Source organism: Epinephelus fuscoguttatus, linkage group LG5, assembly GCF_011397635.1.
Source record: "Epinephelus fuscoguttatus linkage group LG5, E.fuscoguttatus.final_Chr_v1".
In the NCBI taxonomy this organism is placed as follows: Eukaryota; Metazoa; Chordata; class Actinopteri; order Perciformes; family Serranidae; genus Epinephelus; species Epinephelus fuscoguttatus.
In genome coordinates, this window is record NC_064756.1 from 12,115,799 (window position 1) to 12,128,710 (window position 12,912).

At 42.0% G+C, this 12,912-nt stretch overlaps 1 protein-coding gene across 1 annotated transcript in view; it reads left to right on the forward strand.

Annotated features, from left to right (window-relative positions):
• The window catches only part of clmpb (CXADR like membrane protein b), a 74,329-nt gene that overhangs the window by 60,070 nt on the left and 1,347 nt on the right, over window positions 1-12,912 (forward strand). The window contains exons 3-6 of the mRNA XM_049575613.1: window positions 4,613-4,817; window positions 8,304-8,471; window positions 10,710-10,832; window positions 11,333-11,474. Coding sequence (XP_049431570.1) covers window positions 4,613-4,817; window positions 8,304-8,471; window positions 10,710-10,832; window positions 11,333-11,474 — 638 coding nt within the window. The remainder of the gene's footprint in view (window positions 1-4,612; window positions 4,818-8,303; window positions 8,472-10,709; window positions 10,833-11,332; window positions 11,475-12,912) is intronic.

The window sequence follows — 12,912 nt, forward strand, 5'->3', positions numbered from 1 at the left end:
GCTGTCTCCCTCTCTTTTGCAGCTGCAGCGGTGTTGCACTTCTTTTTGAAAACGTGTTCAAACTCGCCGTATGAGCGCATTAAGATTTCTAATTCTAGTGGGGTGAAAAATGCAGCCCTCCCCGTCCCCGTTGCCATGGTGACTCGTCGAATCGGGGCTCCATTGATGCTGGCTTTTTATAGTTATGGTGCACGCGCTTAACTCCAGGTGAAACTACTCCGAGTTGATTAAACTGATTTCAAATCAGCTGTTCTGGAACTGGAAACTCAGAGTTTCCTATCTCAGAGTAGATAAACTCAGAGTTCAGAATTAGACTCAGAGTTTGTTGAACCTGCTTTGTGAAACGGACCCCAGGTGGATAGCTGTCATTTTTATTGCATCTTAACAAAGTGTTTTATATGATATAAAAACAAGGCATATAAATGGGAATCATGTTTTTTTGTTCCTTACACATACAGCACAGGCAGAGCTCAGGTTCTGCTACTCTTAATATTAACTGTTTTTATTGTACATCTTAAAATAGCCCTTTAAGTCAACAAAACATTTTTACTGTAGTAAGTAAAAATAACTCCTCCGAGTGTTTCATCTAATGACTCGTTATCCGTTCAGAAAAGCCAGGGAAGGTAGAGGCACTCCATGTCTGCATACAGTATTTTCAATTTTTTACTGAATAAACAAACCACCTCATTTTAATTGCAAACTATGCTAACAGCCCGTGGCCATTTTACTAAATTCTTTTTAAATTCATCACACTCACCGGCACTTCCACTATCTCTCCCTCTGTCGGTGTCATAAGCATGTGTTCAGAGTACACCCAGACATAACCAGAAGCATAAATACACATACACTTGTGGCGTAGGCTACACTCATGTGTATGTGAGTAATAAATGTCCAGAGTTCATGAAGGCAGCAGAAGTGTGCCCATAGGCGGCAGCTTTTTAAAATATGTCCCACTTTGTTTAGGTGCCAGGGCCGTGTCGCTCTGCGCCTGTAGCTGTGGCGCCGTAATGTATGTCTGTTTGCATTCATACCGTGTTTCGACTCTACATTGCTTGGACACTACGTTGTGTGTGTAGGTCAGTGCATGTTTTGCGTGTGCGTGTAAATGGCCAGTCGTCACCTGTGATCACAGCAGGTGCCCCTGTTTCTTGGGCTCTGATGCGCTGTGGCACCGGCATTTAGCAGTCCCCATCTGCAGGCTCTCACTTGCCCTGAGTAATAGGCCACTGTGACAGCTGTGTTTGTTTGTGTTTGTGTATGTGGATAGAGAGAGAGAGAGAGAGGCACAGAGAACATGGAGAGGATATAGAAATAAGCCATACAAAGACATAAACAGGCAGAGAGGAGAAAATGAAAGCTCTCCAGTTCAGGTTTACAGATGTTAGATGTCTACGGTGACGTTTCAAACCATCAGATTTTTCTTTGAAGACCCAGTCTTTGCAAACATCAGTGAACCTTGTGCTAAAAATAAAAGGAGAAATGAAGAGGAGATTGTTTCAGTCGCTAACACAAACATCTTTTTCTGTGCCAGCCTACTTTTAATGTTATGATAAAGATATACTTCACCTGATCTTTGTTTCTTTTGTGTTTTATATTTTAATTATTTTTTTTAAATTATTTTGTGATTTTGTGAAAGACAAATACAAATGTTCTGTAAAAAGCAAATCATGCAGAAAGCAAAATAACATGGAAAAGACTTACCAACATGATTATATATATGCATATGAATTCAAATATACATACATACACACATATGTATGTTTTCATGTACCCTATATGTATAAGATGCACACATATTAACAGTCCTGCTATTCACCCACAAAAACACTTCGATTTATTGTATTAATGTACATCAGAGAACATCCCCTTTGTTCATGTTATCACTATCACCAGGTGTGTTTAATATATTTATTAAAATGACTAATGCAGTGCTGCTGACTTCAATACAACACTGACTGCAACACTCAGTAGCTACTTATCATGAGTATTAAGTTAAGACAGGGTGTCTACACATCCTCAAATTAAGGTTTCTTAATATAGGGCCTTAATAACTCTTAAAACATCTTAAATTTAGATGTGATGGGTCTAAATATTTTTGGTCACAATTTCGCAAAAATTTCTCCAGCCTGTCAGACCCAATGACTGTTTACAATCATTGGACAGACTGAATAATTCTAATAATAAATTTCATTTATGACAGCAATGAGATTTTGTTTTCTTTTTACATTAAACACGTTAAACTTAAACTCAACCAGCTGTTGTCATTTTTCCTTACTGTTCATTTTAAACTGACATCAGTTCAGTCAGGAGAGACTCATTTTTATGGTAAAAGAATATTTATTTATAAACATGTGAACCTCCCTAGAGGTGGCAGAGGTGGTGAAGATGGACAAGTCCCGATGATCTGGACGAGTAGAGGAATGAGTCTTTGAGAGCTTGTCCTGGACTCTGGATACGATGGCTGGGGGTGAACAGGGTGGAGGAGGGTGCGAAGATTCTGCCTAAAATGATGGTGGACAGCAGCAGAAGAGAGAGCGGATTTAAAATTTTGCAGTGGCATCCTGATTGGCTGAGAGATTGTGGCAAAGTGTTATTGGATAACTAGAGGAGCGAACACCCATAGTCAGCTGATTAGAGGGAGTAGTGAGAGTAAGATGGAGAGAAATGTGAAAGGATGAGCACGGAGAAAGTCTTCCTGATTGAACTTATGCTGAGCTTCATTGTGTTTACTTGGAAAGAGTGTCATACTAATGTGTCAGTATCTGTAGACACCCTGTAAGAGATCCGGAGGCACCTGTGTCATCATGACACTGCCCAGCTTTCCAACATACTTATGTATACACGCTCATTTTTGATGGGGTAAGCACTCTACGCTGACAATAGCTTAATGCACTCAAGAGGTATGGCAAGAGTTATTTAGTTGTGGTACTAACACATTCTTGTGCATATATATACAATTCTAATGCTACTGTGATCTAACATATCAAATTAAATAAACTAAAGGGTTGTTGCAGTAAATGCTGTAAAGCTGCAAAACAGTATCTCATTATAAAACAAAATAATAACTTTTGTTCATTTGGTGGAGACTGAAATAATTTGCAGGGAGAGTGGCTGAACTAATTAAACTAATTAATGCCTCTACTGGTTTGTGTAACCTCACTGTTCAGAAAACTGTAAAGTGCTTAAAAATGGCAATATCGAGGATCCTCACAACACTATCAGATATTCTTAAAATAAAAATATACCCAGATTCTTTGACAACTTTTTTTGGCATAGCAGAAAAGAAAAATAAAAAATTTTCAATCAGGATCAAAACTCAAAATAACATAATGTGTCACTTTATTAAGAGGTCAATCCCTCTCCCATCCACCGAGCTGGACTCAGTGGTTGAGGGAAGTGATGCAACTTCTCAAACTTGAGAAACTAAGAATCACATTAAATGGCTCTTGTAATAAATGTACAAAAATCTGGAATCCATTTCTGGAATATATAAAAGCTAGACTCTAAACCCCCACTTTATCGATAACTCCGCGTAAAGTAAGTCACATTTATCTTCTGCAGCTGCCTTTAAAGGTTCTATATGTATGTTGGTATCTGTATATGTGTGTACTTGTGCGTATGTATACATAGGTATGTGTTTTTATTTGTTTGTTTTTCCTTTTGTAATGCTGCAGTTTATATGCTTTAAAAATGGCAATATTGTGGCACTATATAAGATCCAAATCTGATGAAAATCTGTCAAAACACACGTTCTGATTTTGTCATTTTCACTGAGATCTGTTCTGTTTGTTAGATTTCCTGCTACATAACCCACTTGTTCTCTGAATACATAGTTTAGGTCACTATGTACTTTGGACTATGTCTGGTGTGAGACATTTGTTTAGCTCTCTAGCATTTTATTTTCACCAGACTGCTAACATCACATCAGCACCACTGTGGGCATTTCAATCTTTTATCTCAGCACCAGAATAGATTTTTATTTGGTCAATTTCACAGCTCCACTCGTGGAAAGAGCACAAGGAGATAACAGCGCTCACAGATAATCAGCTAAATGAACACTGGCAGGATACTTGCATTCCAGCAAATGCGTTCATTTGTAAAAAAATATTATTTCCCGAGTGTTAATTAAAAAGTGATTGTTAACAATGTTACCCATGAGTGCTGGTATTCTGTTTTTCTCAGCACTGTTCACCCACTGAGTGTCGATATGTTGGAGATGTACGCACACCATCATTAGAGTGATGTAATTTTAAATGTTAATGGCAGACTACCAGTCAAATATTTCGAGGGTATTACTGCTGGGATGTAGAAACCACAGTAAGTTACCCAAATGTGCCGGTAAGTGATGTGAGAGCGTGTTATTTAGATGAATACTGACATCACCAACAATTAAAATGTTAGTTTATATCAGGTCCAAGAGGAATTTGAAAAATTTGTCTAAAAGGAAGAAGATGCTGCGTTAAGTGGCAGTGGGACGACTGTGATTTTATCGCTCTCAGTCAAGCAGACGGAGACATTAGGAGCGTGTCACACAAGAGAGTTTGGTAAATCAGGATTTAGTGAGAATACTCAGTGTTAAAATAAATCTGTTTTTCTTCTCTTCAATATCTAGATCATTACCTTCTTTGGGGGACAGGTGTACACCAATGAGGCGACGGGCAGCGAGGCCAGCCGTCTGTCCTTCGCTGGCGAGTACCTGGGTGGAGACGCCTCCCTGCTGATCAGTGACCTGCTGCTGACCGACTCCGGGGAATACTACTGTAAAGTCAAGACTGGGGGGAAGTACCACTGGAGCCAGGTCAACCTCATTGTGCTGGGTGAGTGTTGTCAGACACATTGTAACAGACACACGGGTTATGAAGAGAGCCAATCCCATTTGTACATACATACTCTCACACACGTATACACACACACAGACCTAATCACTAGATCATTAGCCTGGCACATTTCCTCCGTCATGCTGACCGTCCTCGTGATTCAATTTGTTTCAGACAGCGAGATTTGATTTTGCTCGTGCTGTTTGGGTTCGTTCGGATTGCTTTGTTGATGAGGTGAGACCAGGAACATGCGACTGGGTCTTGAGGAGAGTGATTGATTAGGGTCTGAGATACAAGGACATGCATCAAGTTAAATACTTCATATTTGTGTCCTCTATGAGATCAATGAGAAAGCAGACCCCGCTCTTGGTTCGAGGTACATTCTGTAATGAAATTTAGTCGGTGAAAATGACATTGAAAAAAGTCACCTGTCATCAATCTAACAACTGATAAGCTACTTAGGAAAAGTACAAGTCATGTCTTAGCTCTTGAAACTATAGAAAAGCCAGTTTTGGCCTCATAAGCCAGAGCAAAGGCGTCATTGTATATTTATCCCCTTCTTTTTGTTTTCCTCATTTGCCCAATATGCAGATGGTTCTAAATGGCTTAGCTTTACAGCTAGCTCAGTGGTAATACGTGTCTCTGCCTGCATATCTCAAATAGCTAAACAACTCTGAAGGACAGACAGCAAAAAGGGGGAGCGGCTGTACCACAAAAGCCAGCCGCAAAGTCCAGCGGGAGGAGCAAGAGCGTTCTCAATGTCAGAAAAGCAGGCGATTTATTAAAACATCATGGGAGATTAGTTCAACCCGCGGTTATTGGTTTTCTAATGGAACAGTCTGTTAATCCTCTCGCTCTCACTCTCCTCTCTCTTCCATAAAGACATTTCAGTGAGTTAGTGCCTCGATTTTTACAAATTGCCCTCAGCTTTGCGGTGACACTTTCGATTTTGAGAGAGACGAACATTTGCATTTTTCTCTCGCTCCCCACGCTAAGATAATAGCTTGGCAGCCGAGCTGGTAGCTGGCTTGGCATGAGACGGTGTGTGAGTGTATGCATTTGTGTGCGTGCCAGGGTTTATGCGTGCCTCCAGTGGTTGTGTTTGTGTTTATGTGCAAGCTTGCACGGTAACGCCTGGATGCCTGCACTGCTTCTTGTAGCAGAGAGTGTGGATTTGCAAGTGCAGATTTTTGACTTAGTGTTTGTATTTTTGTTTGTGGCCAGATATAGGTGTGTTTGTATTTGTGTGGCTCAAACTGCTACTGCTGCATTTAGGCCTAACTGACCCTGACCGAGCTGCTAGATGCTCACACGGATGAGGACTGGATGGAGTAATGGAGGGTTGGACGCACTAAGGCACATAATCTATCTTCCTTTATGTGCCGGCTACCACCAACTCTTATTTCAGCATTACAGAGTTACACATACAGCAACTATGCTGACAAGCAGCAACAGCCAAATGCACAAAAGTCGACATCGCTAATATGACAGCCTAACAAAAACACAAAATAGATGTGTATATTTAGCCCAGCACTGATCTAAAAATACATCACTTGGGAGAGTGAGAGAACAGTGTGCTATTTTCCTGCCTTTATAGCGTTGCAGAGCAGCTGTACAGGGCTCAGCAGGCAGCAGCTATACTGTACTGTGCCTCCAGCTACTCTGACTTTGACCTGTGGAGAACATATTACCACAAGCGTCCACAACCAGCTTTGGGGTCACATTGATCCATTCCCTATGGGATCTTTTTTTTTCTGTTTGTGTCACCAGCTCGGACAAATGACTGTGACCCTCGTTAGGAAATGTAAATTACACCAGTGGTGGATAAATAGAAGTTTATAATGTATATTAAACATTTTAACTTTGTGCAATTTAACAAGCCATTCTTATCATCCACTTTAATGCCTTTGCTCTTCATTTTATGTGGCGTTTTATTCTGAGGTGTTACACACTGGTGTTGGATGGTTTCACTTGGCTTTATGTCGTGGAATAACTCGTGCTTCAGTAAAATTTCTATTTAAAGAGAAAATCCATTGCAAAGTATAATTCAGCTCATTTAAGACACTAACAGAATCATATCTTCACTAATCCATCCATCAATAATAGACAAAAGATGAATTTCATGAAGTAGTGGAGTATTTGTTTAAGATTTTAAGCTTTAGTTTATAATAGCAATAATAGTTCAAAATTAAGAGATGTGGCCATATTCCCAGGCCACAGTCTCACAGACTCAGTCTCAGTGTCTATAAGGCTCTCATTCATTCTCAGTGGAAAAACGACACAAGCTTCATGTGATGTTGCTATGGGTCCGTCTTTGGTCTTGTATCTTTGGCTAATTAAAAGATGGCTTCATATCCACTGATTAAATAATTAACAAGTACATTTTGATGAATATTTCTGTTATTTTATTTTACCTTTATTTCAAACTATGCATGTTACGTGTTATACTTACTGTCCATACCTTTGTTTGATTGTTCTACTACTTTGCTCTGGTGTTATATGACAATAGGTGAAGGCATCATCTGCAGTTCATCAGGGGTCTTCAGTGTTATCCAGGCCAGGTACCTCTTAGCTCAAAGAAAAACAGAGCAGGAGTCCCCTACTACAGTGGCTCCCAACTAGTCCAGCCACAGAGCCCAGATTTCTCCTTAGTCATTAGTTCAAGGTCCACATTTGGCCATGTCTTTGAGCTAGTTTGCTGTCTCTGTCAAGTAGCTGTCCGTTAATCACTCACTGCACAGCAGGAAACGGCACTTCACGATAAAATCTCTGTACCGGAAATTCACTGTACTTAAAAGTAAAGTGTGTTTTTTACAAATTTGGCTTGTTTGCGAGTCACTTGTGGTCCATTCAGAATGGCCCCGCGACCCACTTTTGCACCACCCAGTTGGGAACCACTGCCCTACTATATATATTGTATGAAACCGAGTTGCACTTGAGGTACTTCTCTTAATATTTTCAAGTCTTCTCTCGTTTGTGCTGTAGATGCTAAGTCAGCAAGTTGCAGTAGCGTGGCTTGGTGCATTAGCCTCACCCTCCGCACTTTAACCAGTGGTCTCTGAGGTGGATGGTATGTCATAGTCTCTCACTCAAAAAGTCACCAAACAATCCACTGTGGCTCACAAGACAATCTCTACACTTGAGGGGTGGCTGTGGCTCAGATCGAAGGATTGGTGGTTCGATCCCTGGCTCCTTCAGTCTGCAGGCCGAGGAATTGTTGGACAAGATACTGAACCCCAGATTGCTTGTGATGGCTGTGCCACCAGCATGAGATTGTTTATGTGTGTTTAACAGAGTAGCAGTTTGTACCATAGCCTCGGCCACCAGTTTGTGAATGTGTGAAAATAACCCTGAAGTCCTGCTAGGGGTCACAGACTCCCTGTTGGAGACCCTAAATGGTTGAAGAGAAAGAGATAAAAAACAAAAGTTTCATTGTTTGTTGCACAGTTGTATGAAAATGTCTCTTATTCCCATGTCTTCTCACAGTCAAACCTTCCAAGCCGAGGTGTTGGATGGATGGCAAACTCCTAGAGGGCAGTGATGTCAAGCTTAGCTGCAAGTCCAGCGATGGCTCTGACCCCATCAACTACAAGTGGGAGCGAGTGCTGGACAAAGGCAAGAGTCTGGGCAAATTGCCAAACCTGGCACTGATAGGTAAGGAAAATAATTGGCACTACGCTGACATGCTGATTCATCATTCAAGCCCTCTGCACATAAATGCTATGAAGATTCATTTTCATATTAGTGATTTTTATAGGCTGCATTTATCCAAGGAAGTGTTTTGCTGAGTGCGCCGCCTTTCCTTCGCCTCCTCCCAACTTCACATTCATACATTTGGAAACACTGACACCTAAATCTGCCCAGTAAAACTGCATTCTCCTGGTGGCTCTCTCAGATTCATTAACAGTTACAATGCTTTACTAAAGGCCACTTAGATGGACTCAGATTTTCCCAATTAGGCCACTGATTCTGCATGCCTCTCTCATCTTCACACCAGGGCCAGCACCACCATGTACAGCTAAAGACCACATTATGCATACTACCTGTGGTTTTTTTTTGCCCAGAAAATCAAACAGAACACAGCCCTGTGATTTCTAGTTGTACTCTGTTGGGATGAGTTATATAAACACAAGGATGCAGGCTGATGCTGTCATCTGATGAAGATGTCTGTGGCATTGAAATGTCAGCCTGGCTCAAGTGAATTATACCTGCATGCATGAAGTCAGTGTGAACAGAGTGTTTTCTTGGATTGTGTGTAAAGTGTAGAAAATCAAATGTAACACACAGAACTGGTCTGGCAGCTCCCACTACATTCTGTAGCAAAAAAAACATTGGCTGTGTAGTAGCCCTGAGGCACACTTCATTCACATGGTGTGGATTCTGGCATTCCTCTTGGATCATAACCAGGCATATCCGCCTCTAAATAGTAACAGAGACAGTTTATAGCAGAAAACCTAATGGTAGGGCAATTCTGCCTACTGTGTATTCTCCAAACCGGCATAAACACCCCCGGGGTGCCAACCTTTCTGTCTCAGTTTTCCCTCCAGTGTTTAACTGGCATCCGTGATGGCACGTGCCCAGACGAAAACCCTCAAATTAATGACCTCCACCAAACAACACCTGTTCAGTCTAATTAGTTTTCATTGGACGATAACACACAGCGTCAGCAGCCATTATTTATGGGTCTGGTGAAAGGTAATATCACATGGTTGTCATTGGTGGGGATGACTGAATATCCCATGGGGCTGTGGGGCTCCATCGCTCTCTCAGACATGCTCCTGCTACTCTCTTCAAGTCCTTCTCAGTGGGATGGACCTCGCTGTTAAATAAACACTCCATCAATGTCTCTCTCTTTCTCTCTCTGTCTCTCTCTCTTCAGGTATAAAAGACATTTCAGTTGTTTCTCAAATCCTGCAAATGCAATTGACCCATCGCAGAATGGCCAATCATAATGTAGCATTTGGCCGGCTTAGACCAGGATCTGATGACAACACAGCTGTGCTCCATTGACTCTAATGCAATTGTCTCAGATTTACTTCATTTTCAGGCTGGTTTTGTGGATTTGGAGCTAAATGTGGTGTCTGGGGCACGTCGTGTATTAATGATACTCGTTACCTGGAGAGCTTGGAAAACGTTTCTTCCCTGTTCCAAAACCAAAATCAAACCCTGAAAAGTGTAGGGTTAGCTAGCTAGCTACTGAAGATATAGCCTACTGAATGTATACACATGCTGCTTTTGCTTTTTTATGATTACAACAGTGAAACAAAGACCGAACCTGCTGTACAGGAACCAGTGAAGGGAAGCAGGGAAACGTTGCTGATATTCAACCAGCTCTGTGTCATCGCATTGTGCACAGATGAGCGTTGTCTGACTTCCCCCAGAGGTACCTGCTCATCTGGCGCCAGAGGACCAGGTGCTGGCTGCAGCACAGGGGCAAAGCCAATCACCGTTCATCTGCACACACTGCGATGCCACACAGCTGGTTCAATATCAGCAAAGTTTCCCTTTATATTCATTGTCTTGTGTGGCAATCAGCAGTGATGTGGTGGTTCACTTTTACACTGTGATCTGTAGCCTATAGTTGGGCTTTAGCTTCTAACTATCTTTGTCTTTTTAACCTGTTGTTGCTGCTGAGTCAGTTTGACATCCTGGATATATCCTTCAAACACAGACTGGAGACCCCTCTGTCTGCTTCTCTCTGGAATCACTGGTTCATTTTTCCAAAAATATGATAATATTTCTTCAGGGAGTGCAGTTAGTTACAGTGTGGGCTCCATGATTACTCTGACAGCTTGTCGAACCATCGCACAGGGGCAGGGCTTAAAGAAAGGTCATGATGCAAAACAATGTACAGCAAACACTTGAACACAAATATTTATTTCAATCCCCCAGATCTCAAGAACCCAGAGCTCGTGACCCTGAGGAATCTCACCATGGACAGCACAGGGGTCTACAGGTGCACAGCAAGCAATGATGTGGGAGAGGAAAACTGCACCATTGAGGTCACAATGCAGCGTGAGTTTTGGGAGGGGAGGGAGAGTCGACCTCGCAGCGTTCACCTCACACCAAACTGCCACACTGATTGATGGTTATTGTTTCAAACTGCAGCTGGAAATATATTTCCCCCCCCTCTGCCTTTCCATCTACCTCCCCACGCCCTCACTCCCCCCAGCGCTTCAATCCTGTAGGGACTGCACTAAACTTATACTGGTGGCTACTGGTCACCACCTATGCTCCCACAGTTATGTTTCACTGTCACACAAATGCATTTCCTGAGAGACCCAGGATGGTTGGGGTCATGTGTGGAGAAAATGACACATATAAGTAGCTCAGCAGAAACAGTTTGATAGCCCTGGTGTTAAATTGAATTTGGGCACTGTGGCACAGACGTATGGAGTGTGGAGGTATTTCCAGTAAATGAGCATGGACCAGAAGTATTTGTGAATGATGAATAATATGTGCTCGTGAGTGACTCTGTCTGTCATCACTTATCACTTCCTCTTCTCCATTCACAGATGTGAGAGATGTAGGTATGGTAGCAGGTGCGGTGGTGGGGATATCCCTCGGCGTCCTCATTGTCATATTAATCATCTGGCTCGTCTTCCGGAAGAAAGAGAAGAAGAAGTATGAGGAGGAGGAGACTCCAAACGAGATCAGGTTTAATAATCCTCTTTTTCTTCTATGACTGGTTTACTTTTCTGATATTTTGTTCTATTATACAAGTTAAAATGCAAACCAAAAGGCTAGAATCGTGTGAATGTATGGGATTACGAGTGCAGATAGTACCGCGTTTCTTTCTCCATGTGTTCCTGTATCTCTGCGGGGCTGTTGCTCTTTTAGTTTTGCTTTAATTGCCACTTTTTAAATGAGATCAAACCTGTTGCGGCCTCAAGCTGCCTTCACATGACAGGAAATGTGCTCCTCACTCACTTCAACGTAGGTCAGAGAACATAGTGTAGACTCTTGAAGATGCAAAGCGCAGCACAGGTATACATCATCTAGGAACAGCAACAGTTGCACTCACAGACCATTTTGTGAGAGTTGAATATCAAAGACGTTTATGTCGAGATTGTGATATCTTGTTTATGGTGTGTTATAGTCTAGAGTTTGGGAAAGAGGATGAGTTTTTCTTCCATCAGCAGTCAAAGTTGAAATAATTGAAGTGCAGCTGTGCACCACACCAAGGGTAGCACTTTCGCCTAGTCAGGCGCCAACACTCTTTGCATAGGAGAACAATGGTACAGCCGGCGCAGAGCAGTTTCGCAGCTGATCATGTGTGGGTGGCTTTACAGAAAGCACCTGTCTGGCTTAATCATGCTTAAAGCCTGTTAGATTTTTCTGATCACCTCACAACCTGAACATTTACAACAACCATGAATTAGCTAATGCAACACCTCATGCAAAAAAAACAAAACAAGGTACACACCTCAGGTGAGGGAGACAGAGTTATTTTGAGTTTATTGAAACAGAATAAAGATATCTTGCAACAACGCAATTACAGCCCACTTCGGCCACCTGGGGCCGGGGGTGGTGCACCTGGAGCACCACAGCTACAGTGTGCAAGCGAAATGCTAACTGACACAGCAACAGCCCCTGTATGCTTGGATGTGTTTGCTGTCCACCTGCCTGCCTGCCTATGTGTGTGTCTAAAAATAAAAACAACTACAAGGTCAAGTGTTCATCGATTATCTTTTAAGAGCCTTCTTCTCACACACTCCCTGTGTATGTGTGTGTGTTGCATCAGAGCTGAGGGATGCTACTAGTGTTTATTCCTCACTCTAAAGCCTGCGTGCAGCGGCGGACCCCGAGGACTGCTAATGACACTTGTAAAAGCAACAACGCTTTTTGTGACAGACCGGAGTAGGTGTGGGTGCATATTTACTGATGTAACAGTGCATAATGCAAAATGGATGAGGGACATCTTCAAGTAAATAATGTAGATGTGATGAGGTGTTTTCTGTTTTTATACCATGTTAAGAATTTGAGCTTTTCCACTAATGTGCTGAACCAGACCCCAGCAGTGTTGGTGACGCACATCTCTCAGGTATATGGATTTAGAACCAACCTCACTGCTGTTCAAAAACAAAAAAAAATA